This window comes from Haliaeetus leucocephalus, unplaced genomic scaffold (genome assembly GCF_000737465.1).
Source record: "Haliaeetus leucocephalus isolate CR32 unplaced genomic scaffold, Haliaeetus_leucocephalus-4.0 Scaffold295, whole genome shotgun sequence".
Classification (NCBI taxonomy): Eukaryota; Metazoa; Chordata; class Aves; order Accipitriformes; family Accipitridae; genus Haliaeetus; species Haliaeetus leucocephalus.
The window spans coordinates 10,400,345-10,419,877 of record NW_010972731.1 but is presented as its reverse complement, the minus strand read 5'-3'; the positions used below and the strand labels follow the sequence as shown (position 1 = coordinate 10,419,877).

General features: G+C 41.9%; 1 protein-coding gene across 2 annotated transcripts; it reads right to left on the bottom strand.

Annotated features, from left to right (window-relative positions):
* Positions 1-2,315: 2,315 nt before the first annotated feature.
* Positions 2,316-19,493, bottom strand: IL4R (interleukin 4 receptor). 2 transcript variants are annotated; one of them, XM_010570528.1, is made up of 11 exons: positions 19,414-19,493; positions 13,661-13,774; positions 9,878-10,019; positions 8,850-9,001; positions 7,605-7,759; positions 6,835-6,991; positions 5,937-6,036; positions 5,251-5,320; positions 5,040-5,116; positions 3,896-4,935; positions 2,316-2,425 (listed from the first exon to the last, which is right to left on the bottom strand). In XM_010570528.1, the coding sequence occupies exons 2-11, from the start codon at positions 13,731-13,733 to the stop codon at positions 2,361-2,363; spliced, it is 2,031 nt and encodes a 676-aa protein (XP_010568830.1). In that variant the 5' UTR covers positions 13,734-13,774; positions 19,414-19,493; the 3' UTR covers positions 2,316-2,360. The 2 variants fall into 2 exon arrangements, with proteins under 2 accessions (XP_010568830.1, XP_010568829.1); XM_010570527.1 differs by lacking the exon at positions 2,316-2,425 and having other exon boundaries at positions 2,436-4,935.
* Between the last annotated feature and the right edge of the window lie 40 nt (positions 19,494-19,533).

The following is a 19,533-nucleotide window of genomic DNA, read 5'->3' as shown; positions in this document are numbered from 1 at the left end:
TGTTCTGTAGAGGTGCACATTTCCAAGGAGCTAACTAACACTGTTCAGAAAGAAGAGCAAGAAAAAAAAAGGCAAGGCCGTGTCATTCTCTGTAAAGGAAAAGCAGTGTATCAGAACTAGTTTCTCCTGAACTGGGAATACACCTGCTTTTCTCAGGAACCCATTTCACTCAGGGTGAGTCAGGTTGCTAATACTTGGTAGGCAGCCAGGTGAGAAAGATGTGGAGGTGGAGCTATTGTGAGTGAGTAATAAATAGCATTGTAACTAGGCTAACGCTCAGCACAAGCCTCCACTTGCACTGCAGTCTTACAAAACAAACTGAAAAAACACTGAAAATACACTTCATACAATCAGTAATTCTCTGTCCTGGTAGGAGCCCTCCACTAGCTAAAAAGGACATGCTTGGAGGGTCCCAGCCTTCAGGAATTAAGTTCCTCTCTTGGGAGGGTAAGCTGCCTTTGCAAGCACAGGCTGGTCCCCGGGAGGTTTGGCTCAGGCCAGTATACCTCGCTGGCAGTCCTGGGAGCCAGCCCAAAGTCAGAACTCCCACACGCTCTGGGCAGATCATCACCTTAGGCCAGAAACCTGTCATCCGAAACCTACCTGTGTTTTATAGCCCAGCAATAGCTCCAGATGGCAAGAGTGGAGGCAGCGGAGGACAGAACACGAACTTGGCTCCCGCTGCAGTCATGCACTGTGTGTATCACAGGACAGGGGGTGAGCTGGCCAGCCCCCCAGCCAGCCCCTGTGTTTATCACCAGTTCTGGGTTATGCAAAGGCATAGACACAGGGCTCCCCCTTCTCAAGGAGTTACAGTTTGATTTCACCAGAGAAATACTGAAGGGAGAGAAGGGGAAGAATACCCATGCACAGAAAGCCATCCAACAGAAATAAGCAGGCAGGAGGGCACAGCTATGTAGATGAAAAAATAGCCAGGGAAAGGCAGAATGAAGCTGGGGCTCAGCACAGAAGTGCTACTGCAAACAGCTTTCCAATCCTAGCCTGAGCAGATGTCTCCTAGCTGCTCCAGCCAAGTGCAAGCCTTCAGGAAGATTTCACAAAGAGCACAAGGGAGAGTGCAGGAGCAGAAGGGGAAGAAAGCACCACTGGTGTCCCTGCATCTCCCTTAACAGCCCTGTGCTACTACAGTAAACAGTGAGTAACCCATTCTGGGTAGCTGCAGTAACTAGCTGTGGGATTTTGCTTAAACTTGACTTTGCCTGGATTTAGGGAAGTGAGTCAGCTTACCCATGAGGCAGACCACAGCCTCTATGCATCTTCCTGTTCCACCATTTCTGTGCCAGTTTGGTTGACGGGTCCTGGAAAGCCTCTTCATCTGTCTGCCTACCAGCCCTCCCATTTGTGCTGATGTTAACTACAGCAGTGACTGCCCTCAGGCAAAGAAAGAGTATTTCTGATAGAATTAAACCTCACCTAAGTGAAAATAAAATTCAACCTGATATTTTCAGTAAAGACAAATAAATAACATGTTCATCAGCACCTTAGCTACAAGCAGTAAGATCTTTCACTAACCACCACCTTAGTGAAAGTGTGCTACAAACATTAACTATCACATCTAATACAGACACTTCACTGTGGGTCTCCTTCCAGGGCTTACATACCCTTTTTTACCACTGCAAAATTGATGCATAGATACCTCAACTACCTGGCCAACCTGAACTTTGAAGAGAGATCTGCAGTACAAAAACCTTACTTACAAAACATGTTAAACCAGTTTCTGTGCTTAGCATTATTGTTTCCTTCCTTAGGAAGGGCAATGCAAATAGGGTTCTCTAAATAATGAGAATACACATGTATATTTTAATACACATAAAATTACTTAATGGTTCTTAACTATTTTGTGCCACTGCTGGCATACTAGGGTGGAATTTACCATAACAAAATAAATGATAATGCCCTAGTTCAGTTGTGCATAAAACTTTTGGAACAATTATCCAACAGGAAGTATATGCTGCCTTAAAGCTGCAGGCATAATTCCCATTCTGACTGGACAAGAATAAGAAGCCAAAAAAATGTTCCATCAGTTTAGGGAGTCTGACCATAAACTGGATAAACTTTCTGGGAAAACACTGCTTAGAAATGTCTGCTTCCATTTACAGCTGTAGAAGTATGAAATAACTCTGCTTGCTTCTACAGAATAAGAAACTAATCATCAACAGTAGCATTGCTTAAGCCCAAATGACAGTAATCTTTATTTCAGGTCTTGACTGAACAAGTATACAAACATACAACCCATGCTGGAGCTAAGCACACAGGACCTCCCTCCTCTCCCTCAAATAAATTATGGGAGCTGTGTGATGCTGTCAGTGCAAGTCAGTCACTTCCCCTTTGACCTGCACCTACATCCCACTTCCAGGCATGTCAGCATCCTCCGCATCACCTTTGTGTTCTTCCCAAGCAACAACTCCTCCTTTATGCAGTTGCTGCTTACTTTTAGAGAACAATTGCAGCCAGAGAAACTTTAGCTCTGGCTTTGCCCCCCTGATAAGAGTTGTAGCTGCAATTGTTCGGTGCTAACCCTTACTGTCCCCCAGCGGCCTGCATCACATACCGACTGCCAGCCCTGCAGCAGGCATGAGTGTTACAACCCATTGAATCCATGTCTGAACTGCAGCAGCCCTCACTTCAGGCAAGACAGGAAGAACAAGCAGCATTTCAATTTGCCACACAGTTTATTTCCCATGACACATTTGGTTCAGTCTTGGCAAGTGTGGCTAGGCTACCTTCATGTAGCAGTTGTCCTCCTGGGCAAGGGCTTGTACAAGTTCCATTTTTTTCTCATTCTTCCTGTTGTTTTCCCTCAATAGTTCTACTGGTCTTTTTTTAACTGCAGGTGCCAGTCTGGAACCCTCACTGTGAATGCTGTAAGAATCAGAAGGACAGGAGTTATCCACAAAAAGAGGAGGTGACAACTTGCCTGAGACCAGGAGCTCCAGGGGCTCTGCAGTTTTTCTTTCTAAGTTTAGCCCAATGCCGTCCAGTGATTCTTCTGGTAAGCTAGCTGCTGAGCCACACCTCCTGCCTACCACATGCTTTATCACCTCTTTATTTTCCCCTGCATTTCCAGTTTTCCTCAAGTGGTTGTGTGTGTGGCAGTGACAGTCAGTATTTAGTCTGTTACTGCTGCTCTCTTGCATTCCTTTACCAGTATAGTTAAAGCTCTTGGGTTTTGTGCCCTTTATAGTTCTTTCTCTGCTGCTAAAATCTTGACACCTCAGTTCTAACAAATGCAATAGCTGTTTGTCCCTGCTGGTATTTTCATCTTTGCTATCACTAGACAGCTCATTAGAGTTGATGATCCAAAGGGTGCCATCACTGGTCTGTGTGACATTCTCACTAGAGGCCAAACCTGGAACAATGCTGCAGTCAAAACCCTGTACAATCAAACATATGTGGTTATCTGTCCTCTGGTCAGGTTCACAGATTATGGTATCTGGAGGTGTTTCTCTCAGGTCGTTGCACAAAAGACAAATGAAGGGTTCATACAGTGACCTAGAGATAACCTCACTGTCATTGTCAGAGTATGTACCATTACATTTAACTACATTATCAAAAGGTTGATAACCAGATGGTTGAGGTCCAATGGGGCAAGAAATTATATTGGCTTTCTTTTGAACATTTTGGTATGTTACTTGCTTATGTATTTCTTCCTCTGGTAGGAAACCTGAAGCACTATCATTTGCATGTATGGAGAAGGATGGAAAATCAGTATGTTCTGAACAGGTGTTTTGAAAATCAAGCTCAGTACAGGGAGATCTGTAGTTGGTGTAACGTGTCTGATTGCTAGGGGGTCGAAAAATTTGATCTCTGCAGCTAAGTTCTGGTGTCTCTGCAAACTGTGTCAAAGGTGGTGAGGAGCACACATTTTCAAAACACAGAGTCAGGCTACTGTTAGCCATAGACTGAGACATAAGGGTATCAAAGCTCTTATATGCAGAGCTATTTGGTTCCTTGAATGCAGACACAAGAATATCAAAGCTCTTGTATGCAGAACCACAGGGCTCTACAGATGGAGACATAAGGCTGTCACAGCTCTTGTAGGGAGAACCACAGGGCTCCACCACTGGAGACATAAGGGTGTCGCAGCTCTTATAGGCAGAACCACAGGGCTCCACAGATGGACACATAAGGGTGTCACAGCTCTTGTATGCAGAGTTACACAGCCCCATGGGTGGAGACATAAGGGTATCAAAACTCTTGTGTGCAGGGTTGCTTATTCTGTCTTTTTTGGTCCCAAAGGATGGTTTACTTGGAGACTCCTGGCTCAGGGCACATGAATCATGCTGACTTTCAGAACTGCATGGAAAAAGGCTTTGATGAACCATATGTTGAAGATCTCTTGCATCCAGAGAAGCAGAATTTATGCTGGAGCTCTGATAGCCAGATTCAAAGGATTCTTCTGATTGTTCTGACTTCTTGCTGGCTGTACTACAATTGCAGTCATCTTGAGAGGCTTTGGTGAAAAGGGAGACTGTATGACATGGCTGCTGACTCTGGGCTGCACTTTCCTTTGTGTTTTGCTGTGATGGATTTTCTGACTCAAGTTTCTCAAAGGTTTTATTCTCACCTGTGATGATGTCTGGGTCTTTATTGTCTTGCACGTTGTTTTCATCTGCCAGGAGCTCAATAAACATGCTAGCTAGTGCATCATTGTGTTCAGTGTGCTCTCTGAAAGCACTGACACTGCTCTCACAAGGCTCAAACATGGTGATCTGGTCACTAGTCTCTTCCTGGCTCTCAGCCTCAGTGTCTGTTAAACATTCACAGATTTCTACAGACTCTTCAACCAGAATTGTCTCAGGGGTTAAAACTGCACTGCTGCCTTTTGGAAACCAGTCTCCAGGCTTGCTGTGGCAACTAGAAGATTTCTCAACATTTCTGATGTTACTTTGAGCCAGACAGTTCTTGCAACTTCTGTTTTTGGAAGTCAAAAGGAAAGGACAGTTAATGTTTATGTAATAGGAAATTATTTTGTACTGTAAAGAGGATGGGGGGGTGTTTCCCTTTATCTTACTTACATTTGATTTTCCATATGACTCTGCTTTAAGTCATGGAAAGGGAACTTAATTTCATCAATGTAGCACAAAACTGAAAACTAATAAAGATACAAATGAGATTTAGGACAGGTGAATTGTGTTTAGTACCTGCACTAGCCAGACAGTAGCACTTATTACATATTCTACTTCCAGTGATCAGGAAAACGTATTTTTTGCAAACCCTTTAAATTACCTTGACATTTTTTACGACCAAATGGCTCTTTGCTGGATTTGGGATTTGATCCCACCATTCTTTCTTCACTCTGCAAGGGAAGCATTAAAATTGTTTGCTTTGACTGCATTTTGGCTTCACCAGTGTACACTTCCCTATTCTGCTCTTCTCTCCCTCTCAGCCATCTGCATTGCAGCAACAGGAAGTGCTTGTTCTGTGCATCTCCAAGGGCTGCTTTTCATTAAACTAGTGCTAAGATGTTTATATGTTTGGTGCATGACTGCTCCACACAACCACAGTCACATGTTCTTCTAATCATGTTCGAAACAGTGTGCAAACCAGACAGGATCCCACTTTCACATTACCACTAAAAAAAATGTGAAAAGAAATACAGATATTTAACCATCATTACTGGAACGCCAGCAAAGACTGGGGTCCAAAACTGACAAACCCCGTAACTGCAGCCTGTTTTGGATGCTACAAGCGGCCCATTCTAGTAAGATTAAGAGTGAATATTCAGTTATCTATTCAGAAAATGCCAGAGTGCAACTGATTCATGTTTATAAAACCTTTGCTCATAGCATGATAAAGGTGCTGCGGAAAACCAAAACATTAGATTCCTGTACTACTAGACATTCAGCTAATAGCAATACTGGTATCTGTGCAAACTGCTAGTCTATAAAACCTGTGAACAGTATGATACATACTTGGTAAAACAGAAGTAACAAGTTACAGATACTGCCATGATCAGTATGCAGGATACAGGAACAGCCATCTGCAGAACGTCTTCAGCTGTTACTTGGTAATCTGTTAAATAAACATACACATTTATGTGTGTATGTGCACATAAATACAAGTACTGGCAATACCAAATTCATTGCTCTTCTTTTCAGCCTTAAAAAAATACTCCTTTAGAGAATGTAAAATAAAGCCTCCAGCAGACAAACAACAGAACATATACAGCTACCAGTGGTGATGGTGTGTGGCGTGTCTGAAAGATCAATGCAGGTACTGCAGTCCATTGCTGTGAGTATTAGGAGCTGGGAGAGCCAACATGTACTGTGAAGCCATTTGTCAGCTCTCGGGGACAAACCTGTCACACAGTCCCTAGAATGGCATTATCATCCCCACCGTAGTGCAGCTATGCTTCTTGTCCTCTCTGTTGCTCTTCAGAGATTTTTATAAACCCTCAGCCCTCTGACAGTTAAAGTATTGCTTAATTTGCAGCCTAAATAGCTCTTGTTCACTTATACCCACTTGCTCTTACATCAATGTTGTTCTTTAGTTTAAATATCTCTTCTCCTTCCCTGGTGTCTACTTCATGAAATATTTATAGAGAATAAACAAATCCCCTTTCAGCCTTTTTTTCACAAGGCTAAACAATCCAACTTCCTTGGTCTTATCTTCCTTAATTTGCCCAGGAGTTGCTTTTTATGTTTAGTCTCTTTGGAAGCCATTACAGATGTATCCACAATACATTCAAAAGGATGCAGATGATGATTCCATAACTCTCCTCTGAGAGGAGAGCAGCGGGGATATATCCACGATATGGTTTATAAAACTGTACCATCCTTTCATCAAGCTGCTATTTGTTACAATACTTACCATAGTGAAATTCAACTTCTTCACTCCATTCACTCCAGTTGGCCGGGTAGTCTGTATAGTTACACCTTACGCTTGCGACATAATCATAGCCTCTCCTCAAGGAGCTTGCAGTAATTTCAAAGCTTTTTGCCTGGTAGTTAATTGCTTTTACAGAAACCTGAAAAGGAAGTGAGAAAGTTCACTTTGATTTCTTTATGAGGTGAAGGGTTAGTGACAGCAATTAAATAACAATAGTGTTATGTGTTTCAGCAACCCTTCACAAATGAGCAAAGGAATGACTGTATACCTAAACTGGTGTGTGTGATACTGCATTTTGTTGTCATAAGCGCATGGTATTTGCAACATGCCACCATGCATGTTCTTCCCCTTCCAGAAGAAGCCCAGCTCTGAAGTGCTGGATTGTTCAAAAGGGTGTCTGAAATGCCTCAAGTGTGCCACAGAGTCATGAACTGCCTCCAGCTTTCTGATGTCTAAGGAGCAAACGAAGTTCAGGGAAACAGAAGCATTTTATTTTCAATCTCTGCCCTGTCTACTGTGAAGAGCAGAGCATTTTGGGGTGGCAGTCAGAAGAGTTTCAATCCTTTAAAGCCCAGCTGAAGCACCCTGGGGCAACATGACCTGTGGCAATTGTGTGATCAAGAACATCGTGGGACTTGCTCTTGCTGGCCCTTACACCATTATTCATTAAATGGTTTCAAGATTTTTCAGAGGACTTTTTAAACCTGAAAGCTCCAGAGAGACAGAAAATGAAGAGACTAACTGTCTCTTACCTCTGTCGGGTGCTGCTTCCTCCAGTATTTCACTTCATAGATGACCGGCTGTCCAGAGAGCATGGAAGGAGGAGAGTAGCTCTCCTCCCAGCTCAGAATGAAATTACCATTTTCAACTTTCTCAATGGCAAGATTTTGGGGGGCCCTTGGCTTAACTGTGTGTTAAAAAATACAATTAAGGAGAACAAGGCAATGGGAAAGCACTGATGGAGAGAAGCAGAGAGACAAACATTCACCAGAGACCAGAATCTCATCGCAGTCAATGCATTTAGCCCTTTTCACTACGCTGTAGCACAAGCATATAGAGGCCAAAACAGAGCAACTGCAAGGTATTCATTAACAAGCACTGAATCTTCAAGCTGGCTGAACAAACTGCCAGTTCAACCTTTTGGTGCACTGGATGCAGCTTTCAGCCTGGAAAAATGGGCACAACCTGCGCCCTTACAATAGCATGCTGTGCCATAGGGCAGGCACAGAGCTTCTGACAACTTTGCAGCCAGGCTGTCCTGGCTACCGTCTCTTAGAAACTGAAGCAGGCTCCTGCTTATTCTGCTGATAAGCAGCAGCGACAATCAACTATTCTGAAAAGAACCAGCTCAACGATGCAGATGAATGCCTGCCTAAGGTATGTGAATGATTTCTGTGAGTGTTTGAGGTGACAAGTGTTATGAACAAGCACATTGTTCTAAACCAACTAGGTGCCTACAGAGAGACATAAACCGTATCTACGCTCTGTCCTGTGAAAGAGCAGTCTCGTTAAGTTTTTATCACTGGTTGTTATAACCGAACACCAATTACCATAAAAATCTCTGTTTAGGGGGGATGATTCAACTAGTATGAAAAATCAGAGTATGACAGAGACAGGAATGGAAGAAATTTCAGTAGGGATAGCCTAGTGTCTTTCTAGAAACTGGAAGCAGCACATTCCTCTTCATCCTTGAATTCTACAGCCAAAAGTAAAACGCACTAAGGACATATCTAAGCCCCCAAACTGCTGCTGGCTGGCAGCTGGGAGGGTATAGCTAGAAGAAGAATCAGCCTCTGCTTGCCCCCTTGTTTATACTCTTTCCTTAAGAATCTACTCCAGAATCAGGTTTCTAAGCCAAATAGATTTTGCATTTAAGCCAGCATGACACTCTTCACCTCTGATAAGGAAAAACTGTTCCAGTGACATGAATGAGGAGTTAGCTAGGATTGCAAAGCCTGGAACCAGATGTCCTGGTGACAAAGTAAACACTTTCTTACCAACCAGAGCTGGTGTAACACTGTAATTCCACATATCAGTCCCATTGAACTGCAGAGTTAGATTATAGGTGAGGCCTGATACAAAATAATCCGGCCATATTGTGCAAGTGCACCTTGAACTGTCCTTTCTGTTCTCAGGGACACACGTATTTCTGAAACACAGACAGAAAATTATGTGATATTTAGAGAGTATGGCACACTATTTCTTGAAAAGGTGAAATCAAGCTTCCCAATGTGTAGAGCTCATCAAATCTGAGACAAACAAGCTTAGTTCCTAGAAATGTCTGGCCCAAATAAATCCAAACCAAAACCAAGCTCCCCCAAACTTGCAAACAACCCATCCTCCCCAAACACCCCTTGGATATCTGTATCGCACAAATGAAAAACTTGACAGAAAGGCTAATGATTGATCCCAAGAGGAAAAATTAACACTCTTCATCACACTTCAACCTCTGAAGAAGCAGGCTTACAGCTTGCTAGTATAGGAACAGATTTACTACAAAGTGAGGTTATTTGGATATCTGGGTGGAGAAATCATATGGAGAGGAACAGGAGAGCCCAGATGCATCTTCCTTTGTAGGAGATGATGACTGGCCCTGCTGCACAACAGGGGCAACAGTCTGTGCTTGAACACAGAGTTAAACTGTGTGCAGAGATAATCAGTCACCTGTGCTCCAGGGCAGAGCACCTTTCACACAGGCTACACATTGGCAAATCAGGTAGGATTTCTCCTGAAGGTAAAATTTCGCATGAAACGAAGGTTGGTAAACTTATGAGAGCCCTACCACCCCTACAAATAGGACTTGATCACTCCTCTGTACTAAGAGTGCAGAGAGGTCTGCAGAAGAGTAGACCACTGAACAGAGCGTGCTGTTAATTGCAGCAACCCATTTTCCTCCTCGCAAGAATAATCTGGATTATGTTTTGTCCCAGAAACCCATGGTAGAGGGAGGGAATCAAAGCTGATAATGGCTACAGGATATATGAGGTTCCAACAATGATAATGTAACATCTTATTAAACACTTACATCTGAGGAAAAAGTTCCTGGCTGTAGTAGAGCAGGAATTCTTTGGAGCAATTCGTCTGTGCAGTCACTTCCCAGTGACAAACCAGCTCCTTGTCATAGTCACTGAAGCATGCAAAGTGCCGTACACGTTCTGCAGCCATAACTAGGGAGCAGCAGCACACAATGAGAAGCAAGAGAATCAAAAGAATAAATTGGACTAAGCAGAAATATTAACTTTTCCACCTAAACAGAGCTACCAACCCCCTATAAATTAAGTGAAAGCATTGTTATTTTTCACATTCTGGGTAAATGGAAAGAGATGCATGTTGCCAAATGTCTGTACCTTTCTGGGGACAACATCTAAAGTCTTGAAGAGGAAGCACGTCTGCAGTAGCAATATTGAAATAGAAAGGCACAACTCATCCAACACAGTCTTCCAAGCACAGAAAATCTGATTCCGATAGCTCTATGTAAAACTCATCCACATTTAATTACAAAACAGCTTCATGTGTTAATACAAAAGGTTCAAAAGCCAAAATGCAGGTAATTAACAGACTCAGACTAAGATCACTGCCTACAGGCTTGTACTCATGCTTTATCTACAATGGTTCTCAGCTTCCCAAATGCATGCCCTCTGCCTCCCCAGAGCAGTTCCCCATTGTCTAGAAGATCTTCCTGTCACAGGCTTCCTTCTAGTATACACCTCTTCTTAATTTCACTCAGTATTTCCTAGTCTGTCTTCTTTTCATTGTTATGATAGTGTTCAAAGACCTGGAGAGATTGAGAGTCACATTGTTCCAGGCACTGAGAGGGTACAGAAAAGCCCAAAGTCTCTGCACTCCCAGTGCTTGTGTTTACAGTCTCTTTCACTGGCAGTATTTAAGAAAAAAACCAGAAAACACTTGTCAAAATATCTTTGTTAAAACTGGAAAGGGAAATGGAATAGACAAGCCTCGGTATCCCTTCCAGCCACATTTTCCATTATTTCAATGCACTCCACACGAGTGAAACAAGGAACAGAAGAGGAGGAGCTTTGTGACAGTAATGCCATGCTGCTATTAGGACTAACAGTGTGCCAAATGTGGTACTGGAATGTGATCATTTCTAAATGAAGCAGTCAGAAGTAGCTAATACTTTTATCATCTCAGACAATTCTTTGCCTTCTTTGACGTTTGTTACTAGTAAATATCAACAGTAACTCCCTTTTCTTGTACAAGTTGTACAGATCTAAATCCTTCTCTCCTGCTCTACATCTCAATTCCTCGTAAAAATTTTGCATAGCTTTGGCTGGTTTTAAGAATCCTATTAACTGATATTTTTCTGATAGTTTCACAAGGGATTCTGCTAGAAGGTTCCTCTGGCAATTATACATGGGCCAATTTTGTTTACATGGCCCAGCACATTACTAACTCCCCATTCTTGTCATTTACAGTGCAAATTCAAGATTAAGTTGCCAACAATTCAGATCCTGTGAGGTCCCTGTCCTTCAGCTACAGCTGCTTCACAGGCTTATTCTTTCCAATGGGTACCTAAGTTTCAGATTATTCCTCCCAAGCAAAACTTTTGTTGTCAAGAACACGTAATTTTGTTTTATCCTTCCTACATTTCCACTTTTCTGTAGGCAACATGTTATTTATTCTGATATAACTTCTGCATACTCTGATACAGTACAGTATCTGCAAATGTAATAAACATGATGGTCAGATGCCTTTTAGTGGACAGGATACATAACATACAACGGGACCTACCGTACCCTCTGGTACTTCAGTAAAAACCCAACTCAAAGAAACACTTAATTGTTTAGTACGGTCAGTGTATGGTCTTTCACCCTCATTAAAATCCACACATCACTTTCACTTGCCTTTCTAAAAGGCCTCCCACAAAACTTGACTACCAAGCAGTCCTGAATCACTTGAGTAAGCTCAATAACCTTAGTGAGGCTCACTTATCCAAATGAGGATGCACGGCAATGTCAAGGAACCATTTTAAAATTCTGTAAAAATTATAATTGAAATTTTCTGGTATATTGACTGGTTATAAACCTAGAACTGACTGCAGCTCATGGTTTCATTAGTGTTCAAATATTTAGAAAAAATGTTTTGCTTTGTTTTAGTTACTAAGGCTAGCTATTTATCTTGTAGATAAGAACTATCACTCTTATGTCCTTTCTGGATGGCAGCACCACATTTAGTTCCCCTTTGTTCTGCATAGTCCTGGATTCTTCAAAAAAACCCAAGAATTAAATTTCTGCAATACTGTAATAGTCACACTGCTCATTTATTTTAAAAGAAACATTACCTATTTATCCTGTTGCTGCTGTTTATATTTGGTTGCCATTTGTATTTTTATTGTTTCTTTTTTTTTTCCACTTTAAGATGCACTTTTAAAAGAAGTACTAACATTTTAAGCCCTTTAAAGATGAATGTCATTATTTTTCAACGTGTTAATGATCTTACACTTTCAAGAATACTTCAGTTAAATGAGGGTCTTCCTGCTGTGTTAAGCTCTGATGATTAGCAGCTTTACTTTATCTTGCCTTTCAGTGTCCTCATGTCTTTCTAAAGTCTAAATTATCTTCTGCATTCTCTTCCTGTGACCTTCTCTCTCTTCCATCTCTGCTACACTGTATTTTTTTAAAACCTCAGATATTTGAGAATTTCCTTTTGAAACCACATACAGCACAGAGTTTGTTTTCAGTTCATGTAGTTAAAAAAGGGAACTGAAATACTGGACTTCTTTTTTTAATCCTTAACTAGAATACCATGCTGAAGAAACTTAAAACATGCAGTTAACTAGGGGGAAAAAAACCCCAAACTGTAAAATTAAACCTTGATAAAGATCATTTACAGAACGTGGGATTACCAAGATCAGATGACCCAGCCAATGCACTCTTGCAAACCTTGATCCTTCTCATTAATTCAATTGTACTATTTCATAGTACATAAGAAAGTAGCTAATAAACCTTCTTTTTTAGAGACAGACTATTTTTAATTTTCTTTCAACTATTTTGGTTTGCTTTTAAAAAACCAAAACTGTAGACTACTGTGGAACAACTTAAAAAATACAGAAAGCAAAATGTAAGATTCATTTTCCAGAGAATAAAAATGCATTGTCGGAAAACATGATTTTATATATCTTGTCTCGTCTGCAGCTACGCATCCTGCCAGACCTAAAGAAGGGTGTATGAAGAACATATAGGACATCACATGTCAGTCATCTGCCCCCGTACAGGCACAAGTCGGGGCACCTAATGTCTGACAGCAAGTGCCTGCAAGATTTGTTCAAATCCCATCAACTACATTTTCCAACTCAATAACTCTGCATACTTTGGAGAATGCAAACTGACAGATACCCTTTAACAGTAGATCTACAGGCTCCATGCCACGAGCATAGCTCCCTCCAGGTCCTGCATGGCCCAACAGCGGCGTTTATGAAAATAAACAAATGAGAGACTAGTGCTTTCTATTCTTATGGGATTTCTACAGAGATGTCCCTGGGTCATTGCTGACCACCCTGTTTGCAGCAAGGTGTCCAACAGAGGTTAGATAATGGGGAAGCAGGGAGATGACTTTCCAAACCTCAGTTTCTCCTTCCTGCAAATTCCTATTTTTAATTGCTCGTATGGAAAAGGTCAATAAAAAGAAAAAAAAATCTAAGAATTTATTCTAGTATATGGATATTTCTGACGTTTGAAGTTACACATTTTATATTAGTTAATTAACGATAATAGTGTTGCCTACTAGTCATGGGAAAATGCTGTCAATAAAACTTCAGTATAATAATTTAAAACATTGACAAGCATACCTTCATTTGTTGTATATGAAAAGAAAAGGGTCCACAGGGTATGCAGTGCAGCACTTAAGAGTCTTGCCATCATTGACACTGGCCAGGTTCAGTAAGACAAGCTATGCTGAAATTCTGCCAACAGAAAACATTATTATAAGTTTACATCAGTGCCCCTGTTAAGAGAAGGGTGTAGTTCTTCCTACCACGCTGCTAGATGTTAGGATTCAGATCCCCTGCAGAGCCTGATCCCCCTAAAGCTTGCTCATGGAACAAGAAGTGTAGAAGAATAAGGATAATACAAATGAGCCAGAAGACTTTTCTGCAAAGTTTTAATTACAGAGGATACTAAACTGACATTGGCAGCAGACCCACTCTTTTAGCCACTAGAAAAGCAAAGCTTCTAGTACATGAGATATTAAAAGGGTAAGCAATAGACCAAATTGTTGACTATCAACATGTCACCAAAGCCCTATGATTCCACTCAGATGACTGAAAGAATTTAAGAATCAAGTGCCTGATCTATTGACTAAAACATTTTCCGAGTCCTATCACCAATACCCTAGATAATAACAATATCATCCTCTTGAAAAAGTTCTTCGCAAAGACCTCTGACCCTTGCTTCAGCAGAACACAGATTCATTAAAACAGTAAATAATTAGAAAGAAGTTGTAAACCACATACCTAATCATGACATAACCAGCACAACTTCAGAGAAGGAAAACTGGGCAGCTTTTACATATTAGAATTCTTTAAGCATAGTGAAGCTGCGCAGGTGAACTGAAAACAGATTAAATAACTAATTTAAGACTTTAAAAAAATTTATTTCCCCAAGATTCTTTTGCTGATGCAATGTAGCCACTGCATGGAAGATCATATTCTGGATCAGATACGGCTACTAGCTTTCATATCACTAGAAATGTATGTGATGCTGTCGTGGTTTAACCCCAGCCAGCAACTAAGCACCACGCAGCTGCTCACTCACTCCCCCCCCATCCAGTGGGATGGGGGAGAAAATCAGGAAAATAAGTAAAACTCCTGGGTTGAGATAAGAATGATTTAATAGAACAGAAAAGAAGAAACTAATAATGATAATGATAACACTAATAAAATGACAACAGTAGTAATAAAAGGATTGGAATGTACAAATGATGCGCAGGGCAATTGCTCACCACCCGCCGACTGACACCCCGCCAGTCCCCGAGCAGCGATTCCCTGCCCCCACTCCCCAGTTCCTAAACTAGATGGGACGTCACATGGTATGGAATACACCGTGGGCCAGTTTGGGTCAGGTGCCCTGGCCGGGCATGAGAAGCTGAAAAATCCTTGACTATAGTCTAAACACTACTGAGCAACAACTGAAAACATCAGTGTTATCAACATTCTTCACATACTGAACTCGAAACATAGCACTGTACCAGCTACTAGGAAGACAGTTAACTATATCCCAGCTGAAACCAGGACAGATGCATTTAAAATTCTGGTAAATTTGTAGGTACAGTCATGCTAACTAATACGGAACCACCATGACTTTGCATTCAGCATAAAGAGGGACAAAACTTGTTCAGCAGCCCATTGTCTGTTAATACACAACCCTTTTGTCCCTCCCTCTCATGCTCTTGCTATTTTCTAATCTCCAAGTCTGGACACAGTGTTCTTACTACCTGCGTGCTACAGTTGCTCTGCTTACATCTGCGAAGTTCCCAGGTGGCATGTTATTTTTGATTTCAAAACCTCACAATTCTCTCTGTGTGATGAAGAGGAGAGAACTTCTCAGATCTCCTTCAGCAGGAGAGTGGTGTTGGGCTTTCTGCAGAAGTTTTGTTAGATTTTGAAGTAGAAGGGACCATTGAAACATATTTGTTGATGGTGGTTCAATACCCTCTGCTCCAGCTACAGGAGTAGAACAACCTTTGACACTTCTAACAGATTTGAGTTTCACCAGCATGCTAGACAAAAGGAACTGGCGAGGGATCAGCAACTCTGCCATGGTATAAACTTGTTAAGTGACTAGCTTAGGAAAAATTTAATGACCTTTTGGAAGTATGCATGTGGGCACTGTATACACGTAAGGCTGTGCAGCCTCAAAGGCATGCTATCAAAGCCATATCCCCTGAAATAATTCCTCTTAAACTGTGCAGATTCTCAAGCACAGCTGCTGAACATTAGTTGTCAAATACAAACAGAATAAACACAAGGCAGGCAACAGCCAGACACTCTCTCAGTTGATTAAGGGACAGAAAAATAATTTTTTTTTTTAAATAAGGACCACCACACCTTTTATTGATAAATACTATCTATATAAATCAAAACTATTGTGAAATGTAGCAATAGAAACTTTTTTTCCCCCGATATACTTAGAAGTACTAGCGCTTTCCTTATGATCAATCTTTACTTCCAATGTCAGATTCAGCTCCAAGGCAATTACCTCGTAATCCAAGTTTCTGCGCTTGTCAGAAAGTCACGTTTAACGATACTGTATTTCTTCGATTCTCACATGCATGATTGACCACTCTTTAAAACAAGCTTCTAAAGATTAAACATGGAAAATTTCAATCTTAGAGGTTAAGGGATAAGAACATCGCTAGTGAAAATAGTAGACTGGAAACTCTTTTGTGACTTTCTCTCAGGCAGTTACTGCTCATCTAGTAATAAAGGACATACTTGAAAGATTTATTTCTCATAAATGGTCAAGAAAACTATTACTCAAGAGCTGAGCTTTTCACATTTTGAGCTCTTCACCTTTTGGAAACAGACAAAATGTGACTGAGTACAGTAATAAATTTTTTGAAAAGAACACAAGTGCCTTTGCTGCTGCTCAGAAAAAAAAAAGAGCAAACTGCTCCAGCATAAAAAGATCATTCTTCTTTTCCTCCTTTTTCCTGGAATTCTCAAGAGAGGTGGCGTTTGCTTTCCAGCCCATTGTTAAGTAATACTGTCACATGATGGGAGTTCCAAGAAACTCTTAAAACTTTGGCAGAGAATCCTGTATCACATAAGCATGTATGAATCAGCAGATGGCAGAGCAAAAATATCTCCCCCATAGGAGAAAAGATCTGTACATGTTGATGAAAATAGAGTTAACCCATCCTCTAATGAAACTGCAAACTTTTTTTTTTAATAATACTGGACTATAAATCCAATGCAAAGGGAGAAAATTAAAATGACAGTAGCTTTCCTGTCTGTTAAGTTTTTCTTTATATCAGATAACGAAATACCAATCTTAAAAAAGTATGTAACACATATAGAGAAAACTAAAATCACAGCAAACCTAGTAATCCCAATATATTTGAGGACAGTAAGGTATAAAAGACATCAGTGACTTCCCCAAAACTATGAAAAAAAATCTCTATCGGGGCTAGAAGCAGGTCTATGTGATTACTGGCACAAGTTACATGCTTTGATCATTTATCATTTCTGTTTCTTGAAAAAAAATATGATATGATTGAAGATATTTCATTTACCAGCAAGAAAAACAATAATGACTTCTGGTCTGGTCTTCTAAATAAACTAGGGTCACATTTAATCTACAGGCATAATGTGCAAAACTGTTATGCTCGAAGAGTAACTCATGCCCGAAAGACATGTGACAGAAATTTCTATGTAAGACTGCTTATTTTACCTTTGCTGCAATTGTACAGGCAAAGGACCACTCCCTATTTTAAAACTGGCTCTTTTAAAAATTAAAGTACATCTTGTCTTATTCCTTCTGGTTTAAAACATTGGCTGTAACTGCAGACTAAAATGAGATAAGCCTTATATAGCAAAGCAAAGCAAAAGTTCATCTACTGATTTTGTATCAAAATTTGAAAAGAAAAAAGTGAGGGAGTAATTTCCATCTTTTTTTCTTGCTGCTTTTATTTCTTTTTCTGTAAGTGCCTATACAAAGTGGCAGACCTACAGGAACATAAATCATAATACCTACTCTTTGACATGCAACATGACTGTCAGAGGCAACTGCACAAAGTATGTGTATGGTGAAAAGTGTAGGCGTCTCATACAAAATGGGTTTTCACAAGAATTTGGATGCTGAGGAAAGAGTCCTGTACACTGCGTTAAGGAGTAAATTAAAGGGTAGACTGGAAGATATTTCCAAGTTCCAATAATTAAGGATGGCAACTTTGGTCAATGGAGGGCCAAAAGATAAAATTCAATAGTTCCCACTTTGTGTTATCTCAACTGAAGAGTAAACCACACCCATGTGCTTCTTTGCAATTCAATTAATACACCACTGTATTAATGTGGTCTCTTCTTACTGAGACTGCTACAGTGGAACACATTGGGTAAGCAGAAACTCACACAGGTCCTTAGATTACGGATTCATTAGTTGGGAGGCTTTGTCCCATTTTTTATCTTAAAGGGCATAACACATATTATTGCTTATCTAGCATAGTCTTTCCTGCACCACTGTATGACTACTAAAGAAGGAATTTAACTTCAGAATGGTGGATTTTAAAGGAGAAAGAAATTCTTTAAAATTCTTTTTAAATGAGTAATTTTACTAATATTTTAATGTCATTCTCATTCCACAAGTTCCTTCGTGTAGTTTGAGATACTTTCCATTAATGTCATTTTACGCAACAACATACAAATGATATCTGCATTTCTGGAGCAGGACAGGGCACATCTGGATAAACCTCTCCTCATAAATATGAAAAGAGCCTCTCAAAATGAGCAGACGGGTTCTCTCTAAAACACTTGAAACTGGTCAATTTTTATTTTTTACTTCAGCTGAGGTTTCTGCATTCCAACATATTTTCATATTGAGATGACAGAAGCCAGCAAAGGGCGTAATAACATGTCATTTGGGCCCATAAGGAATACAGTACTTTCACATAATTTGAGAAACTGCAAATCTAAGTCTGCAAGCAGCAAGATAACTTCAGGTATTTTCTAATTCAGAACCGACAGAAACTATGGAAACTGCTGAATTTGGACACATTGACAAAAACCGCCGAAAATACAAAGCGTCCGGACTAAAACGACTAACTACAACAGCTCACTTCTGATGCCCCATTTCTGAACCCCGGGTTCTGAGAGTTTAGCACAAACTGGTCTGAAGCGCTCTCAGAACCCACACACGCTAGCAGTCGTTTTTGAAGAAGGAGACCCGAGAGCGGGGCGCAGCTCTGCGGTTCCCGGCTGCCGGCTAAGGCGGCTTTTCCAACGGAGCGCGGGAAGAGCTTCGGTGCCCCCGCACCCGTCGGGCAGGGCCTCGCTGCCCGCGGGACGGGACGTTCCGGGAATTAAACCCGTTCTGCCTTCGCTTATTTCTAAAGCAGCGCCCCAGTTCAGCAACCTTAAGGAAGGAAAAGCACTTCTGTCGACGACAACGCCCCGAGAGAGCCCTTCCCCCTCGGGGGGAGCCGCAGCCGAGCGGCACCGCCACCCGCGGGATGCCCGGGGACCGGCCCTGGGGCAAGCGCTCCCGGCCGCCCCCCGGCAGCCCGCGCGTCCCGGAGACCTCCCGGCTCCCCCCCGGACCCCGACAAGGCCAAGGGACATTCGGAGCAGTAATTGCAATTCCACCCAACCCGTCCCGCGCCAGCCGGCGCAAGCCCGGCACCTTCCCGGAACCGCTCAGGCTGCCGCCCCGGCCGCCGGCAGCACGGAAAAGCCAGCTCGTTTTCAGCATCGGTGCGCAGAACGGCAGACACCGCATCAGCCGCGAAGCGTAAACCGCGCAAATTCCGGTTCAGCCACAGGTAACGAGAAGGAGACCGTCCTTCCGCCGGGCGGGGAGGGGAAGGGGCAGCCGCCGGAGGTACACTTGCCTGGTCGGTGCTCTCCCTCGCCCGGGCTTCGGTTCGGTGCGGACCGGGGGGTCCCGGCTCCAGCGGCACCCGCGCGTCCGCCCCGACACGGGCACCGCGCTCCCCGGACCCGCGTCCTCC

Coding starts and splice junctions, on each gene's coding strand:
- IL4R (XM_010570527.1), bottom strand. CDS start 13,733: ATGATGGCAAGACTCTTAAGTGCTGCACTGCATACCCTGTGGACCCTT. Junction 5,321..5,936: donor TGTTACTTCTGTTTTACCAA/GTATGTATCATA, acceptor CTTCCCTTGCAG/AGTGAAGAAAGAATGGTGGG. Junction 5,117..5,250: donor TGGTCGTAAAAAATGTCAAG/GTAATTTAAAGG, acceptor TATCTTTATTAG/TTTTCAGTTTTGTGCTACAT.